The sequence below is a fragment of the Eschscholzia californica genome, unplaced genomic scaffold, assembly GCF_041429995.1.
Source record: "Eschscholzia californica isolate CP2 unplaced genomic scaffold, dmEscCali1.0.p SCAF_5, whole genome shotgun sequence".
NCBI classification, from domain to species: Eukaryota; Viridiplantae; Streptophyta; class Magnoliopsida; order Ranunculales; family Papaveraceae; genus Eschscholzia; species Eschscholzia californica.
Window position 1 is genome coordinate 50,914,889 of NW_028238472.1, and position 20,915 is coordinate 50,935,803.

Consider the following 20,915-nt stretch of genomic DNA (forward strand, 5'->3'; position numbering starts at 1 on the left):
AATAAGGAGGAAAATTATCTAATTTATATAGAAATTGAAAGGGTATTTTCGTCATGAAGAAAAGTGTATTTGGTCATTAAGAAAAGGGTATTTTTGTCATTAAGAAAGGGTATTTTAGTAACTAGGATAATAACATTTAATGTTAATTAGTTTATCGGTTACCAAAATGAGTTATGTTTGTACATTAAATTTGCATTGCTGTTTTCTTACATATTTTAATTAGATTATACCCCACAAGAATTTTCAAATTGATGTTCCATCCTTCTACCCATTTTACTTTCACACAATTTAGTATGTTTTTTCTTTATCTCTATTGATGATCCTTAAAAGAATTTCTAATGGTAATCAAGTTATCTATAATAATATATTATTTCGGTAGGACACTCCGACCAACATCAATCACCTCATGTTGGTATTTTGGATGTTAAATTTTGATTGTTATAAAGTTTGGTCTAATAGGAACTCTTAAAATAATGTTAATTATGGGAGTTCGACGCATGTACAAAACCATAGGTGAGTAATGTGAGTGTCAAATTGAAAAAATCAATTATGAACAGAACCAAAAAGATAGATTGGGAAAGACCAAAACGTCATATAGGCATTGTACTTTTGCTTCAAAAAAATTCTCTATGTTGACGAAAATATCAATTGTATAACATATTTTTCATTTGTACATCACATTTTGTTGGATGAGATATGCACTTCACATTATACATTATAACAATCTAGTTGCTCACCGATAAAATGTAAAATGACATTTTTTTTCAAATTTTTTCTTGTCAATTCTAGTGTTTATGTAAAAATCGTTGCGGAAAATTATTGTATATAAAAATAAATGTCATTATATACTACTTCTTTCAAAATGTGTTGGGTTATCTGATATCGTACATCTGGCCAATACCATTTGTGGTTGACAATAATATATTAGTAGAATGACGTAATTTTCCTTTTGGTCTCAAAATATGACATTTTTATATTCAATCTTAAAATTTTGAGACTCTAACATAACTTTCGGATTGATTTCTCATTTTTTTTTCTAACATGAACCTTTTTTTTTATGAAGGGCTTGTACCTTTTGAATGGTTGAAATATAATATTTTACACTTCCATCAAGTAATTTAAGAATCTTAGGTAATTTTGATTGTAGATAATTTTCATGTCAGTTTTTATGACTACAAACATTAGCATTCATCTATTTATGATTCTATGTTTCAGTTTCCTTAATCCATTCCAAGGGAACACACCAATTTGAGCTGGGGGTAACTTCGACTTAGGTACCAATTTGTAACGAATTGAAAATTTTGACCCTTATGTTTGTTAATCATTTCAAAATGGCTCCAATAATATATTTCCATTAGTCAACTTTGAAGTTTGTTTTCTTTCTTTGTTTACCATTCTTTCAAAAGTATCTATCTATCTCCTATCTGTTTTCTCTCACTCTCTCGATCTCTTAATGCTGGAAACAAATTGTCGACTTACCACTAACTAGTGACTTGCCATTTTGAGACGACCTTCCACAATATTTTTCCATCAGTCTTCTCTAACTACTGTTTTGTCTCCTTTTTGTAGGAAATCCCATTAGAATTTTATGAAGATGAAGAGTCGCTATTGGGGTTTCATTATCATAAAAATGAACATGATTTCTTAGAGAGAGAAAAAGGATGAGAGGCAGAGAGAAAACAATAGAGAGAAAAAGAGGTGGTGGTGGTGCAAGGAGTGAGGAAGATGAGAGGGATGAGACGGTTGGTCGTCAAATTAGGGGTCAAATGGAAATTTGCCCTTTTGAGTTTTCACTACCGTTATAAATTGGAGGGACAATTCATATTTGCCCAAATTTATAACCAGCTTCCTTCATGGTCCCATATTTTTACGAAATACAATTTTGGTCCACCTTTTGGACGAATTTAAGAGTTATTTTGACTTTCCAGAATAACCTTTGTGCATATTATTTTTCTTTCCCTCTCTCACTGTTTTGTTTCTATCTCCTATCTATCTCTAGTAGGGGTGGGAAAAAGATCCGGAAGACTGCTATCCGACCCGTTCGACCGAGATAAAAAGTGTCCATGGACACCCGATGGTCATAACGGTCAGTGTCCGACCGGCCCGAAAGAATTGGCGGACGGTCACGGTCAAAATTTTATGTCGAAGGACCGACCACTAACCGACCAGTACGAATGACCGAATAGGTTGACCGATTAAACTGTCCTCATTTTTAGAAGTTGGCCGTTGAATTTTATAGACATATGAATATATGATGATCGTTAGCTATAGTCATATAGTCCTCTGGAAGACCAAATATTAGTGCATCGCTTAATTATATCTTGTCAAATGATGATCAACTATGTTTTTTCTTTTTTATATTTACTTTTGATTTCTTGGCTAAACATCTTCATTTGTAAGTAATTTTGTTTGTGGTAATAAAAATAAAGTCCTGAATTAAGTAAATTTATTGGAAAGTCCGGACCGAGACCGTCCGGTGTCCGACTGGACCGGTAAAATAAACGGTCTTGGACGGTCAATGGACAAAGAATTCTTGAGAGTGACCGTCCGAGTCCGCCCGAGTAAATAGGTGGTCACCATCAGTTTATGTCCGAGTCGACCGGTTCGATGAAGTTAGAGTCCGGTACCGACCGGTCCGGACCAATTCCCACCCCTAATCTCTAGTGATTATATTTCTTATCGTGTTCTTCTTCTTCATTATTTGATTTATGATAGACCTCCACCAATAGAGTATAAATTAATTATTCAATTTTTTTTGTCTCTCTTCTACCTCGTATTATCTTTTTCCATTTCAATTAGGGGAGAAGATGGAAAGAACCTCAAATAATTTTGACCTCTATGAGAGGCAACCACGAAGTACAATCTTTGACATTACGGATCAATCTCCAGTAACTTTTTTTTTTCTATTTATAACAAAATACGGATTTATGTTCGGTTAATCCAAGTTGAGCTTCTGAGTACTTGAACTATAGTAATGGATACATAATCCACTCACCCTTCGAAGAAAATGATATACATTACGCTAACTTATATGTCGAGTTTGATTTTTTCATATACATTAACCACGAGTAATAGTTATTAGCTCAACTTACATAATGGTGTAAATTGCCCCTAAAAAGAAGTAAACATTGTGATAAGAAATGGACATGTGATATTGACTAAAAAATTGTGTAGCTGTCTTGCCAATGTGATGTGCTTCACAATACAAACAAATAATTGTTGTAGGTAAGGTATAATAATAATAGGTTTATGCACTCCCTCTCTCCTCCATGATTTTGGAAATTGTCAAGGTTTCAACATCTCATGTTACATGAGTTCATTATTTCATTTAAAAAAAGATATACATTAAAAAAATATATATAAATCATTAATGCAATTACAGGTGTTGACATACAAATTAGCTGAAAGCAAAAAAAGAAATAGCAAAAATCAAAATCAAATCTGTGACATCAAATTTGTCTTATTAAAAATTGTATTTCGCCAATTAGATATAAGTTGTATGCTCACCATTATCGTGCTAGAATCTTTAAATATTTGTTTTCATTAAGTTATGTCCAATTATTTAGAAATCATTTCACACTTATGTATTATAAGATTATATTTAATATTGTTAAAAGTCTTAATTTGTTCACCAAGGAGACTTGATTATTCTAGTTAGAATTATAGAATATATATATATATATATATATATATATATATATATATGTTAACTCATAAAATATATATGTAGATAGACTTAAGCATTGGAAATGCACTTGATTTCACATTATGAGGTTGATGGGGTAAATCTTAACAAGATTGAGAGAAGAAAGAAAAGGGGCATGTGGAATTGAACACAAAATTTGAAGGGATTGTCATGACAGGTGATAATTGTTTTTAGGGCCATTGTGTGAAATGTATGTCTACTTTCTCTCCCATCAATTAATGGTTCGGGATTAGTTGGGGCATGAATGTTTTCAAGGCTCGTGTTACATGAAGTAGATGTGAATAGGTCTGAATGTTTGGTAGGCATAAAGCAAAAATAAACATTAATGTCAAAGAGAAATAAATATAAAATTTCAAAGTCTCAACATTTACGAAAACATTACATTGTTAACTACTAAGCTGCAATTGTTACAAATATTATGCCTGAATTGGCTTGCATGAGGTGTTAGGGCAAGGATGTCTCATATATGTTTATAGGATGTTTCTTGGAAACTACTTACAAATGGATTTCCATATACTTATTTCCCAAATTTCAGAAGCACTCATTAGTTTCCGAGGAACTTACAAATAAGTTGAGAAGAAATTGTTGTTTGAGTATACAAAAGTGATCGGTGAATAGTTCCTTAATTACCAATCGTTTCACAAAATAGATTAAATGAAGAGTTCTTCATTTTACATCCCAAGTGATATCTGAGGCAGTATACTATCATTTTATAAGTTTTTGTTGTATAAATATTTTGAAATGATGATCATCTCTACAAGTGTTTCCACTATAATATTTTGTTAGTGAGCAAGGAATATAATGGTTAATGGCCAAAGATCATTGATTGGAGTGGTAAGATGTTTAGTCTTCCACCTTAGAGGTCAAGAGTTGGAGGCATATATGCTGACAATTCAAAAAAAAATAAAAATATAATGGTTAATGGGGTAATGAGATCCGATCTAAAATTTAATTATTATAATTTGTAGGACAAAATTAATATTGAGTTAGGTCCAATGTTAAACAATAGAATTTTTTTATTTTTTCGTTTGCACAATCGTACAGCAATATAACACATTATCTTACATTTTCAAAATTAAGATATCAATATTCACCAAAAGTCCATATAACAAAACATTTTCGTATAAGTCAAGAAATATGTTATATCATCAAAAAATTAGAATGTGTTTCATTATGAGCTTGATGTGCATAATTCACCTAATAGTTATCCACTCGGAACAGAATTTTGATAAGACCCAACATTGTAGTCCGAGCTATTTATTTATAGGACAAATTAGATATTAAATGTCGTCACCTACATGTCCCCCAAAAGTTTAACCTAAAGTATTGATCCAAAAGAGTTAACCAAACTTATAATCAATTCAACCTAATTTTTTCAACAAAAAAGAAACTCAGCCTAATTTATCCTACTCTCTTAACTACGATGTTAAATGACAGTAAGATGTCGTTTCACAATTGACTTATTTATAACTCCGTTACATTATGTAGAAAGTTACGTATGTTTGGTAACAGAACATCTTTTTTTATGAGCATACCGAAATGTTGTTCTATTGACATTAGTGAGAATTAATTTGGTGTTCTTGAATTTCTTTCTCCGCTCTTTTGTTTTTTAGTTTTCATGCATTGACACTAAAGAAGTAGTTACCAAAACTCAATTTCCTTCCGTTTCATGTATGGCTTAAACATTGTTAATTTTGTGATATCAAACTCAAAATTAATTTGAAAGAAGTAAATATGGCATAAATATAATGGCATATTATATTTCTATTGTTAACTTTTGTTTATTAAAGACTATCCTTACACGTCTCCTCATATATAACGTTATTTAAGCCTACTACATGTTCTTTCTTAATAACATAAAGCACATGTACTCGTCTACTTAATCATGTAGTAGTCTAGTTTTGCTGCAATAAAAGACATATCATTGAGCGAGTTCGGAATTTATGGGATATTATATCTATAAAGTTGCAAGAGAGTTCATATAACAAATATTTAATGGGGGATAATTCTCTCTTTAGGTTCCTTACGAAAAATAAGTTTACAATGAGTCAGAATCAAATTCTTATTCTTGGTTTTTTCAGCCGTAAAGTAAAACACGGTAATTGGTTCTATTAAATTTGTTAGAGTATTTTTGGTGATCGTAGTTTTTTCACACCCCATATAAAATCTTTGGCCAGTGAAACCTTTTTGCTCTCTTATTCAGAGGAGAAGAACGACCAGATGAATTATATAAAAAATATAGTGAATTATAAATTTTTTTCACTTTTAACAAGTCAAATTACGAGTGTTTCTGCTATAGAATATTCAATCAAATCAAAGGGAGTCAAAGGACTATATATGTTAAGCCGTTTGGAAATCAGATAAAAACAGAGAAGAAGTAGAAGCTCTAAAAGGTAATAGATAGAAAGAGAGAGAAAATAACTCCTCTCATCCAGCATGATTTCAACTCTTTTAATGTTTCTCCATCTCTGTTTTGTCTGATTTCACTTCAATTATTCTCTATTTTTTTTTTTTTTCATTAGGAAATTAAACACAAAACTTGAGAAAGAAAAAACAGGGGAAATTGAAGATGGGTTCTCTTAGAATTCCAGATGTTATACCATCTCCAGCTGAAGATTGTGAGAGACTCAAAAAAGCATTTGAAGGTCCATCCTTCTCTCTCTGTAAAAACCCTAATTCAAATTCATTCTCTCTCTAACTTAACTCATTTCTTTATCTTCTTCAACATTTCTTCAATATTTTGATTTCATGGTGTGGGAATTGATTTTGTGGAATTGGATGCAGGATGGGGGACTGATGAGAAAGCTGTCATTAGGGTTTTGGGTCATAGGAACTCTGATCAGATTAAGAAGATTAGAGAAACTTATCAACAACTTTATAATCAATCTCTCATTGATCGTCTTCATGATGAGCTCTCTGGTGATTTCAGGGTATTTTCTCTCTCTTCTTTCTCTTCTAGTTTTAGGTAGGGGTGAGAATCGGGCCGGACTCGGATACTCATGGGTATCTTTGACCTCAAGCCTTGGAGTGGAGCTTTTTTGAGAGGCCCCCATGGGTAGCCCACTAGCTTTGATGGATCGGGCAGGGTCAACCCATCTCGGACTTCGAGCAGCAGGCAGACTCAAGACGTATCGTGTCATGGGCGGGCTTTACCGTCTCGAGTTCGGGCGGCCTTAACCTGTCTCGAGTTTTCGTGTGGCTTAACCCGTCTCGAGCTTCGGGCAGGGTTTTGGTGTTCTAGATCAGGTAGCGGACTCTCAGGCTGAATACCCACATCTTAATTATATTTCTAAAAGACACTTACAATTATGAAAATTAGACTCTTCACCATTTTCTACCTACAATCTAGGAATACCCCTTAATTGAAGTTTGTCTGTTATCTATATAAAGTCAAATTTCAAAGACACTAACTTTCACATTAACATGGGAAATTCCATCTATAACCTTGTGTTGTTAAGGATATTTCGGTCTTTTATATTTATTTTCATATTCATAAGAATGTCGAAAAGTCAACTTTTGAGAAGGTACTTGCTTAGGTAAACCGAAAGAAGAAAGAAAATAACAGAAATGTTTGAGTTGGTCCGACTAAGTCAATCCATACGTACATGAGGCAGTTTAGGGTTAGGTTCGGTCGTTTGGGTTCTTTATTCTCACATTAGCCTCTTCGAAAAGAAATTAGTTTAATATCATAGGAAATGTAACATGGTATATTCTTTGAAACTCTAATTTATAATCGGTATGTTGACGATGCTAGACAAACACTCACAAAACAGACAAAATACCAATATATATTTATGTATTGCTTTATAAATTGTGGATTCTTAGAGTGTCGCCTAGCAAGTTTCTGTACTCGGGTACGAGTTAGTCTAGCTATTTTGTTAATGTTAAGCGGTTAGCGAACTATGGTACTTGAGTGTTTGTTAACAGGTTGAGTCAGACAATTCCGATTTCCCCATTCGAGTACCATGAACTACGCTCTATGCTCAAGATCGACTCTGACCCAACTCAACTATATCCGAGTCCCAAGTCTGTCGATTACTCCTAATTGAATTTTTGTATATATTCTTCCCCTGTTTTTCGGTCTAATGGCCGATTTCTTCGAAAAAATGAACAGAAAGCAGTGATTCAATGGACATTAGATCCAGCTGAAAGGGATGCCAAGTTGATCAAAGAAGCTTTGGATGCTGCAAAAAAGAAGAAAAAGGGTATTGTGAAAGAACTCCAAGTGATCATCGAAACGACTTGTGCAAGTTCTCCGAACCATCTAATTGCAGTAAGGAAATCATATTGTTCTCTCTTTCATTGCTCTATTGAAGAAGACATCTCCTCTCATATCACTCAACCATCTCTTAAGAAGGTAATCTTATTCACTTATTCGACGACATTACGAGTATTTCACAATGTTTGTTGATAATATGATTGAGTTTTGATTTTGTTATTGTATAATACAGCTTCTTCAGGCCTTGGTAAGCTCATACAGATTCGACGGAGAACTAGTGGATGGCGTACTGGCACAACGGGAAACAGGTGAACTTCGTACTGCTGTCGAAAATCAGCAATTGAGTCAGGATAATGTTGTCTTGATACTGAGTACAAGGAATGTGTCCCAACTCAAAGCGACATTCGAGTGTTATAGACAATACTACACGAACCCAATTGAGGAGGTACTATATATATATCATAATCTTGTTGATGAATTTGGATAAGTTATTTTTACTCCGATCCGAGCTTTATAAACACTGATAAAGTAACCACATGTTATTTGCTAGGATATTAAGAGTTGTGGTACTGGCGACTTCGAATCGATATTACAGATGGTGGTTGTGTGTCTTGAAGCACCTGAGAAACACTTTGCAGAGGTGAAGTATAAGTAGTAGTAGTTCGTGTTAGAGCTATAGGTGGTTATCCTTTTTTTCAACTCAGATATGAAATCGGACTCGAGGTCTGAAATGACCCGAGTCAGATTACAGTCTCTGTTTTCTGTGTGACCGATGTGTCTGTGGCTGACTCGGGCTAATTTTGGTTTCATTTGAGTCGAACAAGACATAAAGAAACTATTGTGTAATGTAACTTGAGATGACTATTGCGCCCTTGACCAAAACAAGGCAGGGTCAGATTGACAGATTCAAACAAGTCAGCCCCAGACAAGTCAGAATCATACACGCAAAAAAATGACCATCTTAGTTCCGCAAAATAAGCTTCTTTCTAAAATGTTGTTTGAATCGATGGTTATTCAGGTTGTGAAAGTTTCAATCTACGGATTCGGAACAGACGAAGATTCACTAACACGAGCAATTGTTGGTCGAGCTAATATTGATATGATGAAGATACGAGGCGAATATTACAATATGTACCAAACAAGTCTCGACAAAGCGGTTGTGGAAGATACTTCTGGAGATTATGAGAACTTCTTAATGACTTTGCTTGGTGCAAAAGTTTGAACATGATCTTAATATTAGGGTTTCTTGTTCAAATATCAGATTTGTAAGATGAATCTTCTTGAATTGGATTGGTTTGTTTGATCAGGTTTTATCCCCCTTCATGGAAGTGAATGGATTTTAGTGTTCAATTGGGAGTTATTTACTTGATTCTTTTGTGTGTGTGAAATATGAAATGGATTTGTATGTTATAAATTTATGATTAGTTGCAACCAAACATTTTGTGTATATTGAAGAAGAAAGCAAACTATTTTGTGAAACCCTAGTCCTATAACCTATTTTGGATATTTAGGGACTTTTTATTCGCCGACAATCGTATTATATAAAAACAAATAACGAAATTCTGAAGAAATTGATCCAATAAAATCTTTGAAATGTTCATCTCATTTGACAAAGAGACCACATAAAGCATGAACTTATTCACCTTCCACTAATTGACATTCTTCGTAAACCTTTCGTTCTTGTGCTTCATCAACCTTCGTTCTTGTGCTTCATCACCTTCCACTAATAAATGCACCTTCTTCTTATTCTGCGTCCAAACCCTATTATAAAGATGAAAAGTTTGTTTTCGAAAATCCTTCTTATACCGTTTTAAAATTTCTGGAGGAAAAAGGTCTTTTTTCTCGATCTCCTCAAACGGATTATCCATCTCTCCCTCTTCTTGAGGAAGCCATTCCTCAGTTTCCAGCCACGAATCGACATCCTCCCTAAACTTCTTTATTTCCCCAACTACTTGTCGTGCTTCATCAAAATGATTACATTCAACAAGATTATCAACAAACATCCGCAAAGTCGGGTAATGATAATAACTCTTCCTCTTTGGCATAATATGAAAAATCCTAATTGCGTCGTGGTCGGAATCACCTCCCATTCCCCAACTAATCTCATTAATAAGATGACGATAAGTTGTCGGATTAGGTTTCACTCCTTTTGATAACAACATTTCATCAAACAAAGATATCGCCTCGGAATATCTCCATAATGTACATAAACTCTTAATCCTAAGGTTATAAATACCAACATCATTACCAAGAAGAAGATGATCTTGTTTTTCCATAATTTCTAACACTTTCTCAATAACAATTAACTTATCTTTGTTGTAGAAGAATAACTTTTTTGTCTTAAAAAATGGACCAAGTATAGTTTTAAAAGTAATAAAATCTGGTTTACAATTATTTTTCTCCATTTCATCTAAAATTGAATAAATAGAAAAACTATAAGAAGAAGAACCAGACTGACGAAGACCCCTAATAACAATATTATAAGTATCAATATCAGGTTTAAGATTATAAAGTTTGGGATATTCAAGATAAACCCTAGTTACCTCATCATATTGTTTTGCAAGAACACAAGCTAAAAGAAGAGAATTTAGGGTTTTAGTTGACCGAGGAATACCCATTTCTTCCATTTGATGAAAAGTCTTGATTGAATGATCTAACAATCTCGATTGACCATATAAACTAATAACATGAGAGAAAAATTCTTCATTTTGAAGATCAGAATGAGATTTTAATTCTTCGAAAATACTAGGAATTCCATGAAAAGGTTTGTAATTTTTGAGTTTTGAGATTGCATTTGAAAAAGATTTTGGATTCAAGTACTGATGATGACCATTGGGATTGAGGAATGAGGTTCGGAGAATATCTAGAACTTTTTCAGGATCATTTTCGATTCGGATGAGTGAATCAAAACGTTGAGGTTTTTCTTTAGTAGTAAGTTTTGTTTGTGTTGAATAATAATTACGATGATGATGATGAAGAATTGATGATGATGATAAATAACGAGACTTGAAGATGAGAGATTCATTGAGACGACGGATGATGCCTCCTGAAAGGAAAGCCATTAATTATTAGGGTTTTAAGATAATACTAGCTAGGGTTTTGATCTTTTGGTTGGGGAGAGAAGAAGAGAACTAGGGTTTATTGAAGGAGTCATCATCTTATATATAGACGCAAAAACAGAAAGTTAATATTACTACTATAAACGGTTAGGATCTTCCATCCACGTGGCATCTAATTAGAGGGTAGATTGAGTCCGTTAGTTCGACAATATTTTACCATTACTTGTATTGATGATATATATATATATATATATATATATATATATATATATATGATATACTCTCTTCGTCTCATATTCATAGTCCATTATCGAAACTCACCCGATTTATTTTCGTTTTTTGTGTTCCCATATTGTCCTTATTAAATAAGAATGCTTGTATTTATTATAATTCAATCTAATGAATTTTATTGGACAAAAGTAGTGCATGCATTATCTTTCTTAATAAATGCACTTGATATTGATAGAATTAAGGAGGGGTATATTTGTCAAAATAGTGGATATTATAGGTTATATATGGTATGGGACTTTTATTTTGAGACAACTCAAAAAGGAATAATGGACTTTCATTTTGAGACGGAGGGAGTATATATATAATATTTAATCTGGTCCAGTTCGAGGCCAGGGGTTTGTCAGAAAAAGGACCGATCTGGACCTAAAGACCAATTCAATAAAAAAAACGACCATCATAAATCGGGTTTTTTTGTCCAGTTTTTTGTGGTCCGATCTGGTTCGGTTTTCACCAGTCTTTCGGTCTCCGCGGTCTTAAGTAGTTTCACTCCTACTTTGTGTTATGTGTTCTTTATGTTTGATTTAATTGTATATTTGAGATTTGATTCAGTTTCTCTGTGCTTTTCTTATTGTAATTTGATTCAATCTATTTCGCCACTCTCTTTATGTATTAACTCTAAGGCGTTAGGCAAGAGGGATATGTCGCGGCCGTAGGCGTGACAGAAACCTAGTAGTGTTAAAATGAAGTTCATGATTAGGGTTTCATCGGGATAACGTTAAACGGTATTTCTCCCACAATAAAATTGTTAGTTTCCCAAAGTAACAGTGTGACACTACCCGATACTACCAAGATGTGAAAAAGAAAGTGGATTTTTTGAGGCACCAAGAAAAATTAGGGGGAAATAAGGGCTTAATCAATCAATATTGACCAAAAGGCGTATTTGTTTTTGGCCCAAAATTAATTTTATTTGTATTTTAATACTTAATCTTCATCTTCACCCATAAAATATTACCACCAGGGTTTTACTCATTATATGGAAAGTGCTCTAATAAATCACTAGGGTTTTACTCTTACTCTTACACAAATTATTGGCGACACGATCTGGGTAATGCCACATCAAACTCCCTGTACGATTACGAGTACACTTCTAAGAAATAGAAGCACAATTTTCAAATACATTTAATCCAAAATGAACCCTTCTTTCTTAGTTTCTTACTTAATGATTCATTAGGTTATAAGAAGCTCAAGTGTCGGGCTAGGAACGGACGAAGATTCACTAACAAGAGTTATTGTAAGCCGAGTTGAAACCGATATGATGAAAAGAAGAGGTGAATACTTCAACAAATACAATACTATCTAGACAACTCAATCGCGGACGATACTTCAGGAGATTACGAGGGTTTCTTGATGACTTGTTCATAAGCTCCATATTCTTAATGCCTAAATCTCTAAGTTTCTTGCCTAAATCCATATTCTTATCAAGGGATTTTCTAATAGAAACCGAAATGAAGAAGAGACAAAAGGTAATACAAAGGAATAGCAGAGAGAGTACTTTTAATCAACACCATCTCCTCTTTTAGAAAGATACCGACATTTCCAAGTAGCTAGCTTTTTCTGAAGCTTTTCTATGATGGGATCCCAGAAAGATTTGTCCTTAGGAGATTTTCCCAAAGGAACACCGAGATAAGTAAAGAGGAATTTCTCTAACTTACACCCAACAATGTTGCTAATTTGTTGCAATAGCTCCTCATCAGTATTAATACCAATAACAGATGATTTCTCTCTGCTAATCTTTAGCCCTGTAAGGCGTTCAAATTTCTGCATAATATTGTTGAGAGTGTGAACCTGAGGAAGATCAGCTTGCAAGAAGATGATAGTATCATACGCAAACTGCAAGTGTGAAATCTCGCATCCGTGATCCTTAACTGTTAACCCATGAAGACTATTAGAGTATAAAGCTTATGCCATCAATTTAGAGAAGATTTCGCCGACTAGAATGAAGATAAAAGGAGACAAAGGGTCTCTCTGCCTCAGTCCCTTGAAGCTTTTGAAAAAGCCATTCACTTTGCCATTAACTAATATTGAAAAGCTTTTGAAATAACAATCCGTCATTCGCCAAAGCTTCATTTCAAAATGGATTTGGAATAAATTTATCCAATCAAAGGTGTCATTTATTCTCTGGGCTATTATGTTAGATGGTGTCCCAACCATGGATATGATGATAAAAAGAGTATCCATTATGCCAAACAGATCTTCGCTGTGTAAGTTAAACTGTAAAACCTCTTCTCACCTTTTTCTCCTTGGCCCATTCACATATAAAGTGTGGGATTCTATATATCCTTATCATCCTTTCGGCATTAATGTTCATACCATTTCTCAAGTTCTTAGTAATTGGAAAGTTTCAAAGATTACAGACAGAAATTCTTTTATTCAGCTGTGTATCCCTCCAGCCATCATATGGACAATCTGGCTCGAGAGCAATCACCGAGTTTTGGAGAAAGAAGACGATACTGAACAATCCGTAGAGAATATAATCGTCAAGGTGCAGAGCATAATTTACTTTTGGGCCTCGAATCAGAATTGGACAATACTCATTTCAGGCAATTTGTTAATAATTGGCCGATGTCATGGTCAGGCTATAAGCCAGTTTAAATGTGCTTTTTTTTGTTGTCTCAGGGATGGTTAGCTTCCTTAGCTACCACTCTGCTTTTCTTTGATCAATGAAATTATTTTGCATTCTCTAAAAAAAAAAGGATTTGTTGATGACTTTGACCCAAAGCAGTCGCTTTGGGCCCCAACTTTGGGAAGGGCCCCGTAGCAATGAGCTGTTATATACAGTAGCAGGTCTAAGTAAACCTCAAAGGAGCTACAGTGGAGTGGTTTAGTGCATGTCAAATGACCCACAAGGCTCCCGTTCAAGTCTCACCACCCACGTCTCTATTTTCTAACACACAATCACCACTTAGTTTTTCCTTTTTGGTGAAAATGAACTAGTTGTCAAGGAATTATTTTATCCCTGGAACGGGTTCAACTAGTTTAAATTCATTGGATGTATGATTTTTTAATCGTTTCCTATATATTAAGTAAATCATGCTTCGAACAATTCACTACAATGAAGTGAGACTAATGATAGGGTTTTCCAACATTTACGAAATTGTTATTTTTTTACTACGATTTTCGATTGTGTTAAAATGAAACAGCGTGTAAAAATTACATTAAATATATGCCAAGAAACAACGTGTAAAAATTACATCAAATATATGTCAAGAAAGCACTATAATCTACTAAGTTTATTTTTTTCGTCAAGTCTTAAGTAAGTCAGAGCTAAAAATGAATGAAATAAGGTTGTGTTTGATAACAATTTGGAGAAAGGAAAAAAATCAGAGAAATATTTACTCCGAGTAATATTTACCCTGAGAAACATTTACTCTATGAATATATTCACATTTTCCCAGTGTTTGTTTTGCTAAGAAAAACATAATTAGTTTTTTCAACTTTTCTATTTTTCATTGTTTGGTTTTCTAAACATATTTTTCAATCTCAAAATGGATATACAGAAGTGCTAGTTTCCAATCCAAATTGTTATAAACCTACAAGCTAGGACATGATCAAAGACCCATTAACAATCTGACTTTTATTTTCTACTCTTGATATAGTAAAAAAGTTATAGTTTAGTAGGAATTTGAGTGAAATCCATGGGTAGATTGTTTTGTGAAATATTTAGTGTGTAGAAACTCCTCCCCTACTGGTCAGTTTAACATGGAAATCTCCATAGGCAACAATCCCTTCATTTTGTTTGAAGAAATTAATGGAATGGGATGAGGTATAATATATTTTTCACAATTGTTTTTGTTGAAATATATTTTTCACCAACTTCCACCATGATATCCACATTTTTGTAAACATCAGTACCTTTATCTTCTTCCTGTTACAAGTAGTGCAGCTTACTAAGGTGCTGTTTGTTTTTTCAAAAATTTCAGATCTGAAATCTGAATTGGAGCCAATTCAGATTTCAGATGTTTGTTTTTTTTATTTTACAAAATCTGAAATTTGGGCTGAATGATTACATGTCTGAATGGGCTGAATAAGGAACCAATTATTTCAGACTTCAAAACAAATCTGAAATGGATTCCTACTATCTGAAAACAACTGAATGACTTATATACCCCCACAAATTTAAGGAAAATGTTTCTCTGTCCACATGTTCATCTCTGTTACTGCCGCCACCACCACCACCACCACCGCCGCCGCCACCACCACCACCACCATCAACATCAACATCAACAACCACCACTAACGCCACTTTCTTCAACTCGAAAATTTCACAGTGTAGTTCACAAAGAAGGGAAAACAAATATGATCTTTCTCAAAATAAAAGAATAATCACATCAAAGTTTCAAGATTAAGATCAGATCGAGGTTGTGATGGTGACTTTCGAAGCATTTTCCTCCATCTCTGTTCTTCACTATCTCTGTTTCGGCAACTTGTATTCTGATGAAGGGGCGGCTGCGAGTTCGAGATCTCCTTCTAGGGTTTTGAGAACGAAAGTTAGGGTTTGAGAGTGTGCAGTTGGTGCTTGTGCTCTTCTATTAGGGTTTGAGAAAGAAATGATGGCTGTTAGGATTTGAGAGAAGATGATATGAGTTTTAGGGTTTTGAGTTTGGTAGGAGATAGGCTGCTAGGGTTTTGAGTTTGGGAGAGAAGGGCTGCTAGGGTTTGAGTTTGAGAGGTTAAATAAGTTTTAATATTAGGGGTAAGGGTAGAAACGTCAATTGCTATTTCCAGACCTATGGTTTCAGATGGAAAAACAAACACTTTATTTCAGTATTTTCAGATTCAGTATTTTCAGATTCAACTTTTTCAGATTCAGTTTTTCAGATTCAGACTCCATAAAAAAAACAAACAGCACCTAAGTCATACTAATATGGCCTTATTGATCAAGTCTTCCATGAATCTAGGATTTGAATTAGTCAATAAGTTGTTATGAGTCCTAGCTTTTCAGAATTTTTAGGAGATAGTTATGGCACTAATAAAAGTAGTATAAATATGTTGCTACAAGTCAGTCGTAAGCAGAGAAGTGTGTGAAGTCAGTTGTTTGTTTCTTCCATTGTTATTAATAAAATTAACTCTTCTCCATATCTTGTTTGTTCTATTGACTGCAATTTGCTATAGTCATTTTTGTGTTATGGTACCAGAGCAAGGTTGCTGATAAGGTGTTTGAGTTTATTACTCAGTGAATATAGTTCTTATTATTAGTTGGTGAAAGAGTCATTTAGCCTCTCAAGATGAATGGTGGGAATGGTTCTTCTCAAGCTGCTGTTGACAAATTGGTCGGGAACAACTACAACTATTGGAGGTTATGTATGGAAGCTTATTTACAAGGGCAAGACTTGTGGGAGCTTATCTCTGGTGCTGATTCGGTAATTCCAGAAGACACCCCACAAAATGCGGATCTACGACGAAAATGGAAGATTAAATGTGGCAAAGCTTTATTTGCTTTGCGAACTTCGATTAGTAAGGAATGCATTGAACATGTTCGTGATTTGAATTCACCAAAACAAATGTGGGAGACACTTGAACGGTTGTTCACTCAAAAGAACACGATGCGACTACAATTTTTAGAGAATGAACTTGCTGCAATGGTTCAAGGTAACCTTTCGATTTCAGAGTATTTTTTAAAAATGAAAAATTTGTGTTATGAAATTTCAGAACTGGATATGGAAGAACCCATCAGCGATGCACGTCAGTGTCGATATCTAATTCGTGGTCTACGGAAAGAGTTTATGCCATTTATTTCTTCAGTGCAAGGGTGGGTAAACCAACCTTCAATCGTTGAGCTAGAAAATTTACTCACCAATCAGGAAGCCTTGATGAAGCAGATGACCAACAAACCCCAGCCACAGGTGGATGATCTTCTCTACACAAGAGATCAAAGAAAAAATGATCATTCTTCAAAGCGTTACACAAATGATGGAAAGCTATTTAGAGGTGAAGATGATGGTAGCAGCAAAACCTGTTATAGATGTGGAAAGTTGGGACATTTCAGGCGTGACTGTCGAGTAAAAGTGACATGCTCCAGATGTGGCAAATCAGGTCACATAAAGAAGAATTGTCGGATTCAACTTGATAATGAGGAAGCAAATTTAATAAATGATCCTAAAGTATCCGACGAACCAGAATGGGAACAATGTTTCTCCATTGAGACTATTGATGTTGACAATGTAGCGTCTATTGTGCAATCGACCGACACAAATAAAGATGTGGCTGATTTTATAGATTACAAAAGTGAATGGATATGTGATTCAGGTTGCTCACATCATTCAACTGGAGATGTTAGCTTACTCTCAGATGTGCGTCCACATACAGGAAAACGAGTTATTGTGATAGCCGATAATTCATTACATCCTGTAATGAAAGAAGGAAACGTTAATCTCAATGTTGAAGGGAGTCATGTCAGTGATGAAGGTATTGCTCTCAAGGATGTTTATCATGTCCCTGGTTTAAAGAAGAATCTTGCCTCAGTTTCTCAGATAACTGATACAAGTAAATATGTTTTGTTTGGTCCTGGTGATGTAAAGATTCTTGCGAATTGTTCATATGCTACTGCAGATGTTCTTTTTACAGGAAAAAGAAAGAATTCTTTATATGTTTTAGCTGCAAGTGAAGAATATATTCGAAAGACAAGTCAGGGTACTAGTCCTTCAATTTGGCATGCTCGGTTAGGCCACATTGGCTATCAGTTGCTACAACAGATCTCTACAAAGAATCTACTTGATGGTGTTCCTCTCTTTAAAGATATGAATATAAATGCAATATGTGCTGGCTGCCAATACGGGAAATCCCATCGACTCCCTTTTCCGAAATCGACGAATCGTGCTTCTTCCTTATTTCAGTTAGTTCATTCAGATTTGATGGGTCCTACAAAAACACCAAGCTATAGAAGTTTTCAATATGTGATGGTTATAGTAGATGATGTTTCACACTTTACGTGGGTCTATTTTCTAAAACAGAAAAGTGAAGCTCTTCCTCAATTCATCCAGTTCAAGATGCAAGTGGAGAGAGATTTTGGCTATAACATCAAGTGTTTGCGAACTGATAATGGAGGTGAATACATGGCTAATGATTTCTTTTCATACTGTGAGTCACATGGAATTCAACGGCAAATGACATGTCCGGATACGCCACAACAAAATGGTGTGGCGGAACGAAAATTAGCCCATCTCACTGCTGTTTGTCTTTCTTGGCTACACGACAAGAACCTCCCAAGGGAATTATGGGCAGAAGCTACTCAATGTGCATGTTATGTTATCAACAGATTGCCCTCATGGCCAGGTAAGGAATTATCTCCCTTTGAAATACTTTATGATATTAAACCAAATGTAAGTAACTTTCGAGTGTTCGGATCAATATGTTATGTTCATATACACAAATGTGACCGAACTAAACTTGATCCAAAGGCTCGAAAGTGCATTTTTGTTGGATATGATCTTCGTCGAAAAGGTTGGAGGTGTATGGATCCTGAAACAAAACAGTCAATTACTTCTCGTGATGTGATCTTTGATGAGGTATCAACGTATTATCCTGCTGTCCATATGAGAAGTAATTCGACCAATCTTGAGCCTTTTTCGAGCAACACAAATTGTGAAGAGTTAAGGAGGACGAGTTCTTTATTTGAAGCACCAATTCAGCAAGAAGCACCCCCTAATCAAAGACCAACAAGGGAAAGAAGACAACCTGATTATCTAAATGATTATGAGGTTCAATTGAACTATTCTTCGGTAACATCATGTTTCTTGATGGGATTAACATGTGAAGATGAACCTAGATGTTACAAAGAAGCTCAAGGGATAGTTGAATGGGAAGCTGCTATGATTGAAGAAATAGAAGCTCTTCATAAGAATGATACATGGGAATTAGTATCAAGGCCAAAAGATGTTGAGTTAGTATCTTGTAAGTGGGTTTACAAGCTAAAGAAGAAGGCAGATGGGACAATCGACAAACACAAAGCTCGTTTGGTTGCACGCGGTTTTTCACAACAATATGGGTTGGACTATGAAGAAACATTCAGCCCCGTTGCAAAGATGGTGACAGTTCGGACTGTTATTTCAATGGCAGCATCTAATAGTTGGAATATGTGGCAACTTGATGTAAAGAACGCATTCCTATACGGTGAGTTGGATCGTGAAATTTTTATGGAGCAGCCCCAAGGTTTTGTTTCGCATAAGCATCCTGATCATGTATGCAGACTTAAGAAAGCATTGTACGGTCTTAAGCAAGCTCCACGCGCCTGGTATGGTAAAATTGCACAATATTTATCGTTTTGTGGTTTTCGTTCCTCAAGTTCAGATCCGAGTTTATTTGTGAAGAGTAATTCATCCATGTGTATTATACTTCTTCTTTATGTCGACGATATGATTATCACCGGTGACAACAAGGATGAAATTTCACGTCTCCAAGACGATTTATCTATTCGATTTGAAATGAAGAACCTAGGAGAGGTCCATTCCTTTCTTGGTTTGGAAATTGTTAAAACAGATGGATATTTTATTTCTCAGGAATCTTATGCTACAAGTTTGTTGAGTCGCGTTGGCATGGCAGATTCAACACCAATCACCACACCAATGGAACCGCAACTCAAGTTACATAAAAATGAAGGAAAACTACTAGACGATGCAACAAAATATCGTCAACTTGTAGGTAGTCTGTTTTATTTGACTATTACAAGACCTGACTTAGCATACTCTGTTGGAATTGTATCTCAATTCATGGAAAACCCATGTGTTGGTCATCTAATAGCAGCAAAGCGGATTCTTCGTTACGTAAAGAGTACATTGCAGTTTGGTCTTTTATATAAATCAAAGATATGTTTCTCTTTACATGGTTACACAGATGCTGATTGGGCTGGTGATGTTATAGATCGACGTTCAACCACAGGATATTGCTTTAATATTGGTTCTGCTGCAGTTTCTTGGTGCAGTAAGAAGCAACAAACCATCTCTCTTTCAAGTACAGAAGCCGAATATGTTGCAGCCACCATGACAACACAAGAATGTATTTGGCTTAAGCGTTTACTTCAAGATATTGGGGTTATTATTAATTATCCAGTTCCTATAAGTTGTGATAATGAAAGTGCAATCAAGCTAGCTGGTAATCCCGTGTTTCATGCTCGGACAAAACACATTGAGGTTCATCATCACTTTGTTCGTGAAAAGGTGTTAAATCAAGAAATTGTATTACAGAAAATTGATACAAATGACCAAGTTGCTGACATATTTACTAAAGCTCTTCCACGAACTAAGTTTGAAGTCTTCCGGGATGCTCTTGGCGTTAGTCATCGTAAGTTTGCACTAAGGGGGGGGTGTTACAAGTAGTGCAGCTTACTAAGTCATACTAATATGGCCTTATTGATCAAGTCTTCCATGAATCTAGGATTTGAATTAGTCAATAAGTTGTTATGAGTCCTAGCTTTTCAGAATTTTTAGGAGATAGTTATGGCACTAATAAAAGTAGTATAAATATGTTGCTACAAGTCAGTCGTAAGCAGAGAAGTGTGTGAAGTCAGTTGTTTGTTTCTTCCATTGTTATTAATAAAATTAACTCTTCTCCATATCTTGTTTGTTCTATTGACTGCAATTTGCTATAGTCATTTTTGTGTTACTTCCTCATATCATGAAGTCTACAACATATTTCTCTCTCTCTC

At 34.8% G+C, this 20,915-nt stretch overlaps 2 protein-coding genes across 2 annotated transcripts; one reads left to right on the top strand and one right to left on the bottom strand.

The window, feature by feature from the left end:
* Positions 1-5,898: 5,898 nt before the first annotated feature.
* Positions 5,899-9,404, top strand: LOC147540314 (annexin D3-like). The gene is made up of 7 exons (XM_086643704.1): positions 5,899-6,099; positions 6,229-6,351; positions 6,491-6,636; positions 7,821-8,063; positions 8,158-8,370; positions 8,476-8,565; positions 8,944-9,404. The coding sequence occupies exons 2-7, from the start codon at positions 6,276-6,278 to the stop codon at positions 9,145-9,147; spliced, it is 972 nt and encodes a 323-aa protein (XP_086499830.1). The 5' UTR covers positions 5,899-6,099; positions 6,229-6,275; the 3' UTR covers positions 9,148-9,404.
* A 170-nt stretch (positions 9,405-9,574) lies between these two features.
* On the bottom strand, positions 9,575-10,987 carry LOC147540315 (small ribosomal subunit protein mL103 (rPPR7)-like). Its single transcript, XM_086643210.1, has one exon. The coding sequence runs from the start codon at positions 10,985-10,987 to the stop codon at positions 9,575-9,577; it is 1,413 nt and encodes a 470-aa protein (XP_086499336.1).
* Positions 10,988-20,915: the final 9,928 nt, after the last annotated feature.

Coding starts and splice junctions, on each gene's coding strand:
- LOC147540314 (XM_086643704.1), top strand. CDS start 6,276: ATGGGTTCTCTTAGAATTCCAGATGTTATACCATCTCCAGCTGAAGAT. Junction 6,352..6,490: donor ACTCAAAAAAGCATTTGAAG/GTCCATCCTTCT, acceptor AATTGGATGCAG/GATGGGGGACTGATGAGAAA. Junction 8,371..8,475: donor ACACGAACCCAATTGAGGAG/GTACTATATATA, acceptor GTTATTTGCTAG/GATATTAAGAGTTGTGGTAC.
- LOC147540315 (XM_086643210.1), bottom strand. CDS start 10,987: ATGGCTTTCCTTTCAGGAGGCATCATCCGTCGTCTCAATGAATCTCTC.